Raw genomic sequence first — 17,786 nt, 5'->3', positions numbered from 1 at the left:
TGTTTCTGTTCTTACTCTAATGATAATATTAACTAATAATTAGAAAACTCAAATGTTATTTGAGAACTGAAAACATCCAACAATAGCCCCAAAGTCAAAGCATAAAGGCGGCCTATCTTGACACTATTGGGGATGTAATTGTGGGCACCTCATCAAGTGCAACAACTGGTGGACCCAGATGCACATCCTTGTTAAGTTCAATAAACTTTGTATGAGCACCACAATGGATTGGTTTGCATACCATATCAAACCATGGTTTAGTGCTAAGTGCACAAGGATGAATGAGCCTGAGTAAACAAGCCTGTGCGTGCCTCTCTCCTCCTATGCAGTCAAGGACACCACTATTGTTTAGTTTCACTTCCAACGAATCCTGTCTTATATTATGTATGAACCAGAGATTGTGCTTTAAAACAAACAAAGTCTGAGTTCCGTCAGGGGAAAAGGTGGAGTGGTGAAGAAGGAGAAGGAGAAGGAGAAGGAGAAGGAGAAGGAGAAGGAGAAGGAGAAGAAGAAGAAAAAGAAGAAGAAGAAGAAGAAGAAGAAGAAGAAGAAGAAGAAGAAGAAGAAGCTGTGCTTTGAAGTTGGCTTGTTAGAAACTTATTTCCTACAGTCAGAAAGTTAATTTCTACATAATGCTAAACTAGGAGTGTTTGAATGAAAAATGAAAAATGAAAAGCTAGCAAAGTCCTGCTCCTGGCTGCATGAAAGAAGAAGGGGGAGCAGAGGGTATAAACCCAAAGCTTCACTTGAATTCATTCTAACGCATGTTCACAGCACCAAACCACAGTTTAGTGTTACGTGCAAACCAGTTCAGTGTAAATACAGGTGTGCATCCTGATTCACACTTGCAACAGTCACAGAAGGTTGTTACACCTGGTTGTGTAATCCTGAAGCCATTTATATATTATTAAATCTCATATTGGGAAATAACTATACATGGTTTGGTATAAATCCAGAATCCCTCAACCAACCAGCCCCAAAACATAAAATATAAATACCCCTCTTAGACTGCAATCCTAAACAGTGTGATTTAATTTCATGTAAACATGCATAACTGTGCTGCACAATGTCAAACGAACAATGGAAGATGAGAAACAGTTCACAGAGAATATGGACAGTGGTGGTGGTAATATAATATCTATACACCAAACCTACAGAAAACATGTTTTGGAAAGGGAAAACTTATGATACTGTTTAACATCAACTAAAGTGGGTGGGAAATGAGTTCCACATTCCATCAGAAACTATGTGGGATTGTTTGTTGAACAAAAACACATTGGCTTTAAACTCAAGAGAGCTATAAGCAAAGCTTTAGTAAACTAGCCACCTACGGGTATTGCACACTATCCATTATAGATGAATGCTATTCCCGTATGCCTAACATCTAGAACTGGGAACCATGGATCTAAATTGTGAGTTTGCACTTTGATATTTGATTCCCGCTTTTCCAACAGCAATGTTGAGCGCAAGGTGGCTCACATTAATAATAAAATTTTAAAAAGAGCAAATATTACTATCACTATAATCATAGCAAAACCACAACAGCCTATAAATAAGGGGGGGGGGGATCAAACAATTAATACCATTTGCACATTAACATAAGAACATAAGAAATAATCCCTCTGCTGGATCAGGCCAGTTCTCACTGACCTGTGGAAAGTCTGCTACCGGGACCGTACACTTCCGCTCCTGTGGTTTCCAGCAACTGGTATTCAGAGGCATACCGTCCCCAGCTGTGAAACCACAGCATAGTCATTGTGGCGAGTAGCAACTGATGGCCTTGCCATCCATTCATTTGTCTCAGCCACTGAAGCTAGTGGCCATCCTTACATCTTGCAGGAGCCAACCCTGTAGTTTAACTATGTCCTCCACACAGTACATAGCCTTCCCTTGTCCTTCCCATCATTCTTATATCCAGAGATAGCTGTGTCCCATTAACATACAAGGAAGCAGCTGCTGCTTCTGCAAAATTGTGCTTGGAATCAACTCTTTGTGGACAGAACAGTCGTACCTCGGCTCCTAAATGCCTTGGGAGTTGAACGTTGCGGCTCCTGAACGATCGAAAATTGGAAGTGAGTGTTCTGGTTTGCGAACATTCTTTTGGAAGCCAAACGTCTGGTGCAGCTTCCGCTATTTTTTTCTGGCATGCCTGCGCAATCGGGAACCAATCAGAAGCCGTGCCTTGGTTTCTGAACCTTTTGGAAGTCAAACGGACTTCTGGAACAGATTCCATTCGACTTCCAAGGTACGTCTGTATATGGACTTTGTGGACTACACACTAATTGCCCACCGCAAAGCCCCATGCTTTGCACTACATGCTGTGCGTTTGTAGAACAGAATTGGCTGGGGAAATCCAATTTATTTATCTATAAAAATATGTTCATTATCTCTATTCTTAAGAAACAAAACCAAAGCCATTTATAGCAAACATACATATCTACAGTAAAAACCATGTAAAAATTTTAATCAGAGATCAACAAACTATGGCAAATAGATTTTTCTTAAATGGCTCCATAAGCTTGGCAGCACAGAGGTTTTCAGCAGATGTTTAAGGATTGAAACAGAAGGTGGCTGCTGATTCGCTATTGGCAGAGCATCCCATAGAAACGGGTTGATGACCCTAAGCGCTCTGTTTCTTGCTGCTGTCAGATGAGCCTTGCCAACTCGGAGGATGACTAACCATGCTCCTGCAAACGATCTCAGTGACTGAGTGTTTAGGCATTCTCTAAGATACCTAGGACCTATGTTTTTCAGGGCTCTGTAAATTCATACAATTATTTATGGACGTTGGAAACTATCGTCATCCTGGAAAGAATTACCACTCTTAGAAGGAAAGCTTTAGCCCATAAACTGAAGTCACCAGATCTTTTTATTTTTATTTTAAAAACATGGGCTTGGATCCTACACAAATTAACAAAATTTACAGTAAGTAAGTTTTCCATCCAATCTGCCCCCCTGCCCCACCTAAAAAAAACCTCTTTGGGGGGGTCAGGGGCCTTCCCTGACAGTGTGGGCTGGGGATAGCTGCTGCATGGGGTAAGGAAGGGACAGGAAGCTTTCCTTCCATGAACTTCCTTTACTTAACTAATCTTCCTTGTATAGGGAAGCTTTTAATGTTTCATATTTTATTATGTTTTTATATCAGTTGGAAGTGGCCCAGAGTGGCTAGGGCAACCCAGTCAGATGGGCAGGGTACAAAATAAAATAATCATAATAATCATAATCATAATCATAATAAGGCTCCAAGACTGATTTTCATTATTCTCCCCTCCCCACAACTTCCCACCCCCATGCCCAACCCCACATTGCTCAGGAGGGTTCTACTGAACCTTCCTAGAGGGTTTTTCAGGACTTGCTGTGGCTGGGAGAGGAGGGGATAGATTACATTCCTTAGAAATAATTGGAGAGGTCAAAGTCAAATTAATGTTAAGCGAATTCTTTTGTCATGTGCGCCTTCCTTCCCAGGTTCTTATACAGGGCTGGATTTGACAAAAGAGTTATGCTCGTGGGAGCTACTGCAACGAGTCTTGTAGCACCACGGGGCTTTCCCCTCTTTCCTCCGCCCACACCTCCAAATTGGCTCTGGGGGTCAGGAGAACCCCAGAACATCATGTGTGAGGAGGTCAACTGTTTTGTCTGGCAAGCGGAAACTCTTGCACTGATAGAATGAGTAGAGGACTTGATCTAGGCCCAATTGCTGCGCGACACAGGGATCAGGCCTGATCTGCCTGACTCCCACCTTTCACCACCATGAGTTGCTAGACTTGCAGATACAATGGTATCTCTTCACTCAGTAGGTTCGGATCACTCTGTAATATCAGACTAAGCCCATTTAAATTAGCCACTCAAATTCCCAAGAAAATTACTATCCAAAAGTAAACATAGCATTTTCATAAATCTAATTCAGCCAACAACCTTTAACAGCCGTATATTTTCATCCAACATGCAGAAAATCTGCAGCTTCGTCTATCACCATAATTTAGAAGTGTTTAAATTATAAACCTCCCACAATCTTATAAGGGTCCCTGCTAAAATTTGAATAAAGATAAGGTAGTAAAAAATTAAATTACCGTGTCATATTTATTCAAATTTGATGGGGACAGATAAAATTTTTCTAGGGGCTGGGCTGGGTCTTTGGCCCAGCAGATTATTATCTACAAACATCATGCCACACAAAAATATAAGCATTCCATTAGATAATCTGCACCTTTACTTAGCACTATCACACGGCTCCCCAAGAATACTCTTGGGATACAGAAGTGATGCTGTTTTGAACATTATTCTAGGGATTCAGGGAACCTTTGAAAGTCAGATGATGCTCAATTATGTCGACACTTAATTATCTACTGAGAGATAAGCAAGGCTTTTCCCACTACATAGAATCCCTTTGCACCTCCTTCTTGTGACACGAGAGAACAAACCGGGAGGGCTTTGACAAACCGGAGCCTCCTGTTTTGTCTGAACCACCAAACTATTATTGCCAGTATCAGAACAATCCAGAATATTATTGAACTTGATTTAATACTCTGGCCTGTGTGAAGCTGGTAACTGTAGTTTCCCAATTCAGAAAAAAAACAGGAAACTATGGTCAATTAAGAAACTTCCTTGCTTAATCATGACTTGCATGAAGGGGTAATCAATGGGGTTTCGAGCATTGGGGTTGGGAGGGGGGGAAGGTTCACTCATATCTCAGCTTATTAAGCAGGGATGTGATCATCCAAACGCAGCTACTGTGGCTGACAATAGTGTGTGCTGGCAGAATTAAAGATAATCCCAAGTTAAACAAGCTAGCTGGCAATGTAATTTGACTCTGTTCTGAAAATTATATCTAACAATAAAGAGCACAAGCCAGTTTCTATGTGTAATCAGTTGGCCCTTTCAGCTGAGAAAACTGCCAAAAATGACACTAATTATCACCAAGCATGATGATATATTTGACTTTATTCACTAACAATACAGCTGAGATAGCAAACCATTGTCCGGTATGAAAGGAATTTGTTATCTCGCAGTGGCAATTTTACACCTGGGCTTCTCTCAGGCTTGCTCCTTCTTGTGCATGAATATTGCCATTTTGGCTGCATAAGAACTGGCACTTGCAGAACTGAGTTCACAGTTAGCAAATGATGCACTGCAGCCTTCCAGTGCAATCTCTGTGTGTGACAAAGGGCAAAGCTAAATGCTTTCCCATGTTCCCCAGCACAGCACTGCAATGCTCACAGGGATTATCCTGCAAAGGAGTAGTTAACTTTGCCCCCCAGGACATCCCCATGCTTGGTTCTGAGGAACTTGCTATATGGATTGCTCAGCCTTCATTGGTCCTCATAATCAGGGTGTGCCAGCACAGAGTGAAACACTCCGAGTATCTGCACAGCAGACAGGAGTGCCTGCTCCTAGGCAGTTTAAGCCCCCACAGAGTATTTTTTGAGGGAGCTGAGCCCCTTCAATATTCAGAGGGTGTTCAGTTCTGCCTCATGGCTCCTCATAGCATTGTACAATGTCAGGGTGTCACGCAACATATCCACATGATGTTGAAGCATCATGTACATGATATCATGCAGTGTCACGCCTGAGCCCCCTCAATCCTCTTAAGATGGCGCCTGTGACTGCAAGCACTGACAAAGTACACCTGATCCATTGAATTTGAACCACACAACACATTGCCCACAGACAGTGTGCGTTCATGTGTGGCCTATCAATGATTGCCCCCACCCCCTTTATGTCTGAATCCAAGACAATACAGTGGTCAAGGAAAGCAGCCACAGTGCTGAGTGAAGCCAAGGGCCAGGCCCATCAGTGATATTGCCTTCAGAGTGGTTAGAGTTGCACACTGATTCCTTATATCCACAAGTCCTCTGTATACAGCTAATAACTAGTGAGGTCTCGTGGTTAGAACGTTGGACTTCTACTATGGAGACTCGGTTTCCAATAGCCGCTCAGCCAGGAAGCTTGACTTCACTCAACTTCTACATCTGCTTTCTGTTTTTAGGATAAGACACAGCTAGGCGAGTAACAAAAATGTGTGCATAGCTCTCCATTATGAATGAGCTGAAGGCTTAGCTCAGGAAGGCCGACAGTGTTTGCCAAATTGTAAAGGCTCAGAAAGAACGTTCTATACTTAGCATCTTTAGAGCTGGTTAAAAATAAAACTAGAACCGAAAACATTGTTTCCTCAGGTGGATGTGGGTGCCAGCAGAATGCATGAGTGTAGCTCTCTTAATGGATTTTCCCACATTTTTTCCTTCACAAGGGCTGTGACCCTACAGCTGGGGAAGGCAGTCATTCCAACTGCAGCTTTGTGTCTATCCAAATAACTTAAGGGCAAATTTTCTTCAAGGGAATTTCAAAACATAAGAATATGCTTCAAATGAAGTTTAATGTCAACCGCTAACAGTTTGTTATGTAGAACTATGTGTTAATTTCCCCACTGATTTCAATTGGATTACAGATTTGCCTCATCTTCTCTCCCAGAATGCCTTGCAGTGACCCATTTGTATCTTCCATCTTTGACTGGCCTTCAGTGCTAGGCCATTCAGCAACTTAATTGACTGCTGTTTTTCTGAGACATTCAAGGAGATGTGGAATATAACTGTTCCAAGATTTCTAACCAGCAGTGCTTGCTTGGCTTTATGCCCCAGACATAATAAATGGCAAATAGAGTTGTTAAAAGAGGCAGTAACCATTATGTGAAGATATATTTTCCATCCTTACAGATATGCAGTGGAAGAGAGGACTATAAAATAACTGTGAGTCACTGCCTAACTGTATTTTTGTGTGTGTCTGCTACTGATTTCTGAGGCCACAACCAAACAGCAGCTTCCGCTGGGGACTGTAGCACTAAGCAGGAAGTGGGGGGAAATGGTATCTTGAGGAAGAGGCACCAGGTAGCTAATACCACAGCTGAGTTGCACTGTAACACCTGCATCTCATAATGTGGACTGCAGGTGTTAGGAATGTTTATCCAGCGTATATGCCACTTGCAACCTTCTCCACCCCGAAGAACCCCATGTTACCAATATTCTAGCATTCTTTCCAATTCTGCATATCTGCCTCCTTATCTACACTGTAAGATAAGGCTTTTCTAGTCTTTGCTTTTATTTTTTTTTCTTTTCTGGTCTTTGCTTTTATCTTTTTTGTTCACATTTTCAGTTGCCTTCACTTGTTCTCAGTTATGTCAACCCTGACTGGCTAAGCTTGAAATTCTATGAACACTTACATGGGAGCAAGCTCTACATCAAGACTTACTACACTGTGGCATCCCTTTATCTACGAGGTGATTGCTGATTGGCTACGATCATCAATGTGACTTCACTCAACTTCTACATCTGCTTTCTGTCTTTCTTTCTCAGAAGGAGAAAGAAGCAATTTCAGTTATACACACACGCACAAAATAAAAGAACATGTTGCTGTCCTAGATTTTTTTAAACTCTAAAATTTGACACAGGGAGGCAGCAGAGCAAGGGGAGGAAGACTGAGGTGCAATGACTGAGCCCGTTGAGAACACGTGCCTACGATGAAGAGAGCTGTGAAACAAGCCATCAGGTCACAGTGCTTTCCTTAGCCACAACTCAAGTGTCAGACAAGCACACCAGCAAATCAAAAGTTGCTCAAGTTCACTGGTCTTACCTCTCCCTGCCTGCTCACTCCTGCTGTTTCCAGCTTGATAAATTTAAAAAAGCACTCCAGAGTGGAGGGTCTGAAATGGAAGCAGCACATTCTCCTCCGTATTTAGGAACCTGGGTGCAGGGCGCTTTGCTAACTTTTTCCAACAGGAAGAGGAGGCGGAGGAGACAACCGTAGGCAAGTGAAGGCATGAGCAGGCAGATGGGGCCAAGGCAGGTGCCAACATTCAATCTGCCGATATGCTCATCTGAGGGATGGGGTTGCAGCACTATGAAGACACATTTTATCTTTAATCTGAAGTGTGTTTAAGACTGCGGTCCTAAACTACCAGTCCTGAAAGGGAGTGAGGAGGGAAGGGAGGTGTTTCATTTCAAATTAGGCCAGACACAATGACGTCCATCTTAGGTCCAGCCGAGACGAAATGGGGATGCACCCCATTCCATTATCCTCCCTTGTCTCCTGCCCCATTCTAAGCACTGCCACCGGCAATAACACCACTGAGAAGAATTAATCAAGCCTCCTGAGAGAAAATCAAAAGTGTGCAATGTTTCTTAAGGAAATGTACTGTTGTTGTTGTTTAGTCGTTTAGTCGTTTCCGACTCTTTGTGACCCCATGGACCAGAGCACGCCAGGCACTCCTGTCTTCCACTGCCTTCCGCAGTTTGGTCAAACTCATGTTTGTAGCTTCGAGAACACTGTCCAACCATCTCATCCTCTGTCGTTCCCTTCTTGTGCCCTCAATCTTTCCCAACATCAGGGAAGACCCAACATCAGGGTCTTTTCCAGGGAGTCTTCTCTTCTCATGAGGTGGCCAAAGTATTGGAGCCTCAGCTTCAGGATCTGTCCTTCCAGTGAGTACTCAGGGCTGATTTCCTTAAGAATGGAGAGGTTTGATCTTCTTGCAGTCGTGGGACTCTCAAGAGGCAATTTACTACACTATGCTAACTACTGATTAGAAAGTGCCCCTGGGAAGGGAGTGCCTTGTAAATAAAAGGTTGTTGGCTCTGTTACAAAATTCCCCACATCACAAGACATTTTCTGCATTCCTTGCTGAAACCCCTTAAGCCTTAAATAATGCCTGTATTACACAAGGAGGTTGTAAACATGACGAGCTTTATTTTAATAAGTCAGCACACACACACACAAAAATTGGAAAAATGTTATCAGCTTTTTATCTGGCAGTGGATCATGTCTTATAGTCACATGGCATCAGACAACACTGTGAGGCAAGTACCTTCTTAACTAAACAACATGTATTTTGCCCTTGCATTTCGAGAAGCCTGTTGAGAACTATTCTTTTGTCAAAGTCTCTCTCCCACAGTTTCTGCTATGCAAGTGCGTTCAAGACTCTCAAATAATTCTGAGCAGAAGACAACAGAGGGCAGGAGGAAGTGGATTGAAAGACAGCAAAAAGAGAGACGGCATTTCAAAGTGCTGATGAATATTTATTAATAGCACAATGTATTTCAGCAAAGAGGTCTTATTCAGAGGCTCTCTCTAACAGACAGACAACAAACGTATGTGTAACACTCAGTCATGCATGGCATGGTAGAGCACTCCTGCTCCCCTGACCTCCAGTGGGTCACAGGGAGCTTGGCAGGGTGCAAGCGCACCAGTAGGAGCACTGGACTGGCTGTGCTTGTGAGTTTTCAGTGTGTGAACCTCAGCACGGCTGCGTCCCTCCCCCTCTACTGGTGACGCAATTAACTGAAGGTCAGGTGAGTAGCGCACTGCCATTTCCTACAGAACAATGGTGTCAATATCAATATATATATTAATGTCCTTAAAAACACCACAAGGCTTGTAACTTTTCTATAAAACTAAGAATGCTGAAATCCAAGTTACACAAATGTGTGTTTATAATGGTGCTATTTAATATCATTAGGAGTGGTCATTAGGAGTTTCAGGGCGAGGTTGACCACTGGCATGTTGATAACACTCAACTCTGTTTCTCCATAACATCTGAATAGGGAGAGGCTGTGGAGTCCCTGGGCCATTGCTTGGGCGCAGCGGTGAAATGGATGAGAAAAATCAAGCTGTACGCTTTTCAGCGCCTGCTAAAAACATTCTTGTTTAGGCAAAGCCTACCCAGATGCTTAGAAAGCTGAGGTAATTTTAAAGGATGGTTGTTGTTTTTTCCTTGATTCTCTTTTTCCTTATATCTTCTTCAATAACTCGAGTGCAATGACATTGGTAATGATCCCCAGCTTTAAAAGACATTGGCAACAGCTCAATTCTCCATCAGAAATACAATTATGTGCTTTTTCTTGACACTCCCTGAGCTGGGCGTTTGGTGATGATCCCTGGCTGTCAAAAATGTTTGTAACCAATATGTTCTTTACAAGAAGACCACACATTTGCATTTTAGTGTGAGATATGCCTGCGCCACTGCACTTGAATGGTTTAAGAAGATGTTGTCCAGATACCTGTAAGGTATATTTGAGTAATATAGTTTCAAATAGATGGAGATACGCATGTACTGAAGTTTATAGTAAAGCGTTTTACGAGTAAGCTTTTTTAATTGCACACATTTTTGTAACTTTATTTTGGCATGTTTTTAAAAAGCTCTTGGGGTGCTTTTCAGGCTACTGGTATATTTAACATTGACATTATGCTTTTAGGCCTTTATTACTACAACTGTTACTACTACTGCATAAGTACTGTACTCCTGTTTGTTGAAAGTGCTTGGATGAACCCTTTTGACCGAAATGCATTAGTCTGTAAGTAAGTTCTTTCAGCGTCTTAAAATGTGGCCTCTCCTTTTGGCAGTTTCTTTGATGGTTGCTTCCTGGTGTGTTTTAGAAAGATAGCTGTCACATAGTGATGGGGGTTATAATAATGATGTAGGGCCTTCATCTGAAGTCAAAGATTTCCTTTCGACCCAGTGCTGTTGCGTTATGTGTGCAGAATCTGTGCATCTGTCTGGTAAATTTTAATTTGCCATGTGATGCAAGGCAATGGCTAGATATTCTCCTCTCACGGTCTGGCATCAAACAATTTCAGCACTTACATTTCCTTACAACAGGACACTTTAAACAATGCCAAATATACAACAAGCCAGTTTCTAAAGACTAGTTCACGGGGTATTAGCGCTTAAGTGTTTAAGCCTGAGATCAATCTTAGCTGTAATTTTAGGATGTTTCAAAAGCCCTGGACTACAGAGACATTTCCAAATCCATAGTTACTTGCCTTCTTCCTTTGGAAGTTCACATCGAGTTTCATTGAGGCGCACTTGTTCAGTGTGTTCAGACGTCTAGAAGCAAAGCAAAATCCAAAGATTAGCATCTCATGAATCAACTGGCCCTTTATGACCTTGCACATTTCTCCCATACTCTCTCTTTATGGACAGAACTTCAAACAACTTCCTATAAAGATAGGCTGGTAGTGAAATATACATTGCTAATTCCTATCCACAAGACTGGGGTGCAGAAATATGTACATACAGTGGTACCTTGGTTGTCGAATGTCTTAGCTCCCGAACAAATTGGCTCCTGGAAATAAGTGTTCCGGTTTGGCTCCCGGAAGTAAGTGTTCCGGTTTGCGAACGTTTTTTGGAAGCCGAACGTCCGACGCGGCTTCCGTAGCTTCCGACTGAGTGCAGGAAGCTCCTGCAGCCAACTGGAAGCCGCAACTTGGTTTTTGAATGGTTCCGGGAGTTGAACGGACTCCCGGAATGGATTAAGTTCAACAACCAAGGTACCACTGCACCTGCAATTTAGATAAAGTAGCAACTAGTTTGGTGGCTTGAGAACGGGATACCTATCACAACCAGAAATGGAATTTTGAGGCAATTCCCATGTTCTTTGTCACTCTACCCAGCTCAGGACCACAATACCTCAAGACCGCCTCTTTCCATATGAACCTACCCTGACCCTGAGTTCATCTTCTGAGGCCCTTCTTCTGAGATCATCTTCTGAGGCCCTTCTTTGTGTGCTTCCTCCTAGAGAAGTCAAGATGGTGACAACACAAGAATGGGCCTTCTCTGCAGTGGCTCCCCATCTGTGGAATGCTCTGCCCAGGGAAGTTCTCCTGGCGCCTTCATTTAGGCGTCAGAGAAAAATGTTTCTTTTTAACCAGGCCTTTGGTTGATTTGATTGACACCTTGTGCCCTTTTAAAATGTAGGTTTTTTTTTGGGGGGGGGTTATTGCATTGATGTTGTTTTATTTCTATTGTGTATTTTGTGGTTTTATATTTTGAATTTATTCTGCAAAGCGCCCTGAGACCTTCAAGTACAGGACGGTATATAAATTCAATAAATAAAAATAACAAATACCCCTGCCCACCTGCCTGAATCTTATAGATTGTCATAATCTGAAGGGCATTTACACAATCCCACTATTAGAAAGAAAATGAAATAAACACTGGGCTGCAACAGGAAATAGAAATTAGCAGCAATGCTCTATCTATCTTAACAATGAAATAGTTGTCTGTCCCTCTAATTTCTCACTACAATACGAAGCAATAAACATGAACAAAAATGCACAGATTGCAGTTGGACTTATTTTTAAGAACAAGACTTTTTAAAACAACAACAACACCCATAATTTCTATAGCACCTCTTAAACTAAACTCAATATTGGAAACTGGCAATATTGGAGAAGAATGGAAAGTGGCATGTATAACCCATAGTTGTCTTTGGGGTATACATATTCCTGTTGTATTTCTAGTCAAAATATTTTGTAGATTTTAGAAACACTATAAACCTGGGTGGTCGGGAAAATATTTGTTTATTAGAGGTGATAATAGGATAAGCTGCACGCCACAGGTAATTAGGTCTCTCTCAAACCACTCTTAACATGCACACACAGAAAGCATTAACTCTGACCTCAGCTCTATGTAGCTTCAGCAGAAGAGCTCCTTGCTCTTGCAAGAGTTCTATGGTGTAACCATGGTCTGCAGATCTTTCCATCCAATAACCTGTTTTCTATAGACACCATCAATGGTGTCACTATTATCAGTGAACTAATCTCATAAAGTTCTCATCTACTTGAAAACAGCAAGTTTCCTGTCCACATTTTACTCCAATATTTTCCTTAAAAGATAACTCATTTCCTTAAGACTCAAGGTTACATTTTTTGTGAAGTCTGTGACCGATTTCCCGCTTACTAATTTAGCTATCCACATTTTTAAAGCAGAAAGATGATGACATATCTTCTGGGGTCCTTCCAGCATTTGAAACAGATTGTTCCAATGAAATGAAAGGATTAATGGTTGTCTTTATGTCTCCAGAGTCTCCAATTAAATACAGCCTGCCTGGATTTCTCGCACCCTCTTGACGTGCCAATGGCAGAAGACAGAATTCTCCATCTGTGTACATCTGTCATTGGAATAAGAGTCAAAACCTTGGCAAGAGTGATTCCAAGCCCAGAAACAATAGTTAATGATATTTTGATCAATGACGAAAGCTTGCTTTTGTGTGTAACGTTTTGGACTCTGTTGGAAGCTGTTTCCCACAAGTACAAAAATATTCATCAATAGCAACATTCATTATATGCATAAAATATGTAATTGTGAAAAATGCAACACAAGTAGGGGCCCTGATTCATAGAATCATAGAACCGTAGAGTTGGAAGGGAAGGATCTAGTCCTGCAATGCTGGAATCTCAGCTAAAGCATCCATGACAGATGGCCATCCAACCTTTGATTGAGATTGTTGCTTGCCTGCATTTTGCCAGTAGAAGCTACAGCCATGCCAGTGTGTACCCGTTCATAAATAATGCTCAAAGTGTTGTGTTTTTTAAAAAAGAAACTTGGGGGAGCATGTATTAGCCATAAGACCTAGAACATGTTCAATATGGAGTTCAATGATACTGCAGAAAAGCCTTGAGATCGAAGAGGAAAATGTCTTTGTCCACTCTCAAAAGCCACATGGCCCATACTAAATATAACAATGTTGTAGAGTAAAATCTCCCAAAACCGGGCTGCCTTCTGGGTGGCCTTTTGCCCTTCTTCCTTGTTATTTTCTGACACCTTAAAATTGATCAGAATCCTAACTCCCTATGACTCCAGTCTGCAGCTGTTACTGAGCAGCTGCAAAGGAATTTGGCCAAGGGCATGTCAGGGTCACAGGCAGTAAATGCAGGGCTGTGCCCAGGGTACACTTGCAGCAATACAGGAGGTCTCCTGCATCAGGGCAACTCTGCAATGATTAAGTTTCCTTTACAGCAAGACACAATGGCTTTGGGGAAATGCTCTTGGTCACTTCAATGGTAATGGTTTACCTAAGAGTATGAGTAGGAAGGGTATGATTCTCAGCAAAGAACTTTTAGTCAGGAAGGGTAATTAACTCTACTTCTGGCTACCCCTTTGCTGCAGCAACTCCTACCCCGGCTGATTTCTCCCACAAGGCAGCAAAGGTGGGCCTGGCATCTTGGATGGAGGAAAAGTGGGGTGCTGAAAAAAGTAGGTGGTGGTGGTGGTAGAAGAATTAAGCATCCTACTCCTGCCCAACACTTCTTGACACCAAACCTCACCTCCTCCTTTGCAGGGGATCAGAGTACAGTCATACCTTGTGTTACGTTTGCTTTACGTTGCGGCTTTTCAGGTTACGAATGCGGCAAACCTGGAAGTGTTTACTTCCAGGTTCGCTGCGCGCACAAGCACAGAATCGATCTGTGCACTTCGCGCATGCGCAGATGCACTCTTATCGTACTTCACGCACGCACAGTAGAGGCACTCTACTTATGGACTTTTTGGGGAGCGAACAGCACCCCGAAACGGATCACGTCCATAAGTAGAGGTACCACTGTACTCTAGCACACAAACCAGGCTCTCTCCCAACCTGGCATTAGCCTTATCACCTACACAGAGATGTTGTTGGGAGGGAGGGATAATACATGAAACAATGTTGTCTGCATGCTTTGCAGCGCTACAAACATCATAATAAATTACAACAAGAATTAAAAATGCACTTTACCTACAAAGAGGTTCTACAAGATCCTTGTCAAGAAAATCATGGTCTTTCTTTACAGCAGCAATGTCAATAGGAAACTGGGAATCTACAAGAGAAGAAGCAGCTGTTACTGGAGTGGGAAACACATTTTCTTCCAAGAGGAGCTGAATGTGATTCCAGACTAAATTGCAAACAGAAGGGGAAAACCAAAATGTCCTCCACATTTAATTTCTGATAATATCACTTCCTTTTCCAAGTTCAAATGGAGTCGTTGAAATGTATCAACTAAGGTAACATCAGCATGTCATCATCCAACTACAGTAAGAAATCAGATGGTTTATATTTCAGTCCCCCAATAACAAAGCAATACAGTTGTTGTTGACCTTTCCAACCTTCCCCAACTTACAACTCCCATCACCCCTGACCTTTAGCCATGCTGGCTGGGGATGATAGGAATTGTAGTCCAAAATCCACTCCCTTCATTAAGCGGCTAACAATACAAATAATATGAATGCTGTTAACCTATTTTTATTTTTAAACAGAAATATAACAAGTGTTTCCCTTTTTCACAGACTTGTAGACAAACCACTTAGTAGCATTATGAGTGAAGAATTGCAGGTTGTGACTCAGGGCCAAACCTGATGAACTACATGAACGGCTTTTTAAAAAGTAAAAAAAAAAGTGAATAAGAGTGTGTGGCTATAGTGACCCTGGTGAGAGGCATTCATCTTTTCTCCTTAAATGCAACCACAATCCAAATCAACCCCTTTCTTTTTGCATTGTAAGAAAAACTTGCAATTGGGCAACTGGGGGATCTCCTTCCAATACAGCTGTGGGTTCTTTGATTCAGGCAAAGTCTGCAGGGTGGAGGGTAAAGGGTTTTAAAGCCCTCCTAACAACCACACTAAGGTTCCAGTCCAGATTATGCCTCCCCAACTCCCTGCACCTTGTATTACTTTTAAAAAACAAACCAAAAACATTTGTGCATTTTCAATTGTGTGGAAGACACATCATTTGTTTGAAGGTCCAGATGTAGCCCTTCATAGCCCAACATGGAAACCAACAAGAAAAAAAAGGTGTGACATTGTTAACAACAAGCGTCACAACACTCCACCTCTACTCAGCTGTCTTTAATTTTAAAAGTGTAATGTTACATTTTTTGGAAAAGTCATTTGAAGAGAGCGCCCCCTGCTGTACCACACAGCTCTTAAAACTATAACCAACTATCAGCCGAGACGAATGCTCTCTTCCCACAGCAATGAAACACAGCATCATGAACTCCCAGCCTTACTGTATATTAAAAAGTATATCCCACCTGTCAGTCCCTGCCGGGATCCCCCAAGGGGGTTCACAAAAATTAATAATGCACAGTCTGTGAAACAATACCAGAAACCAGGTATTGCAATGACAGAATGGTGGGGGTGGGCGACTAAAGCAAACCAACAAAGGTTTTGGGAAGCAGTCAATATGCTAATGGACAAGGGGCCAACCACCTTGGTGTCACAGCAGAAAACACCTGGTCCTGTATCCCAACCAAACAGACTTCGTATTTGCAATGGGATTCACAGAGGGCCTCCTGATGAATTACTGTATTTTTGCGTCTATAAGACGCCCCCATGTATAAGATGCCCCCACTTTTTGGGGACTCAAAATTGTCGCAATTCCACCCTCAGCACTATCCGCATATAAGACACCTCCTAATTTTTGACATTATTTTTTAGGGAAAAAACCTAGTCTCCTACACAGAAAAATACAGTTAAGTGGGAGAAAGGGGTCTTTCAAATTGCTTGGCCCCAAAGCATTTAGGGATTTGTAAGTAATGTTTATTTATTTGATTCATAAAATTTATACACCTCTTGATTGTAAAAAAAAGCCTCAGTTTACAAAGGGGGGGGGAAGAATTATTGGATGCCTTATTTTTCATCAGCTGAAATTTGCGAAGATTATTATTCAGTTCATCTCTATACCGCTATATATTTTTAAGAAAAAAAATCTCAAAGCGGTTACAAACATCAAATAAAAAACATTATTGAAGGAAGTCAAATATAAAGTATACATTCAAGGCAACACAATTTTTTTTTTTTTATATAAAATTTTTATTGGTTTTACAACATTTTTGAAAAAAACAGACAAACATTAAAAATGACGAACATACACGTATAGTTTCAAACCTATTTTCATAAACCTCCTTTCTAGGACTTCCCCATACCCCCCCTCTCTGCATCCCAATGTCCATAGTTCAACTAGCAACTCCCAATTATTACTTTCCAATCTCTATCATCTTAGTCCTCTCTTGCACTCTGACCTTATGTCCCTGTACCCCTTTGTTTCTGAAAACTACGACATTTTAACATTCATTAAGTTTGTAGTAGTCCTTAAGATAGCTTTTAAATTTTCTCCATTCTTCTTCTACCGTCTCTTTTCGTTGGTCACGGATTCTGCCTGTCATCTCGGCCAATGTCATGTAGTCCATCACTTTCATCTGCCATTCTTCCAAAGTGGGTAGATCTTGTGTCTTCCAATACTTTGCGATGAGTATTCTTGCTGCTGTTGTGGCATACATGAAAAAAGCTCTATCTTTCTTTGTCACCAATTGGCCGACAATGCCCAAGAGGAAGGCCTCTGGTTTTTTAGAAAAAGTACATTTAAGTACCTTTTTCATTTCATTATAGATCATTTCCCAGAAGGCCTTAATCTTCGGGCATGTCCACCAAAGGTGATAAAAGGTACCTTCAGTCTCTTTGCACTTCCAACATTTGTTATCGGGCAAATGATAGATTTTTGCCAGCTTGACTGGGGTCATGTACCACCTGTATACCATTTTCATGATGTTTTCCTTTAAGGCATTACATGCCGTAAATTTTATACCGGTGTTCCATAACCATTCCCAGTCAGCTGACATAATGTTATGTCCAACATCCTGAGCCCACTTAATCATAGCCGATTTAACTGTTTCATCCTGTGTGTTCCATTTCAACAACAAGTTGTACATTCTAGATAAATTCTTAGTATTGGGTTCTAACAATTCGGTTTCTAATTTTGATTTTTCCACCTGGAAGCCGACTTTCCTGTCCTGTTTAAAAAATTCCATTATTTGACGATATTGGAACCAATTTTCCACTTTATGCTTCAATTTCTCCTGACTTTGTAATTTGAACTTATCTCCATCCTGTTCTAAAATTTCCCAATACTTCGGCCATCCAACCTCCATATTGAGTTTTTTCACTGCTTTAGCCTCCACTGGTGACACCCATCTAGGGGTTTTGTTTTCCA

General features: G+C 41.6%; 1 protein-coding gene across 4 annotated transcripts in view; it reads right to left on the bottom strand.

Moving 5' to 3' along the window:
- The window catches only part of STARD13 (StAR related lipid transfer domain containing 13), a 234,524-nt gene that overhangs the window by 33,571 nt on the left and 183,167 nt on the right, over positions 1-17,786 (bottom strand). For all 4 annotated transcript variants that reach the window (XM_081197878.1, XM_081197880.1, XM_081197879.1 and 1 more), the window contains 2 exons: positions 14,538-14,619; positions 10,810-10,873 (listed from right to left, as the gene is read on the bottom strand). In XM_081197878.1, coding sequence (XP_081054004.1) covers positions 10,810-10,873; positions 14,538-14,619 — 146 coding nt within the window. The remainder of the gene's footprint in view (positions 1-10,809; positions 10,874-14,537; positions 14,620-17,786) is intronic.

This window comes from Podarcis bocagei (assembly GCF_964188305.1).
Source record: "Podarcis bocagei genome assembly, chromosome: 6".
NCBI lineage: Eukaryota > Metazoa > Chordata > Lepidosauria > Squamata > Lacertidae > Podarcis > Podarcis bocagei.
This window is presented reverse-complemented; position numbering and strand designations above follow the sequence as displayed.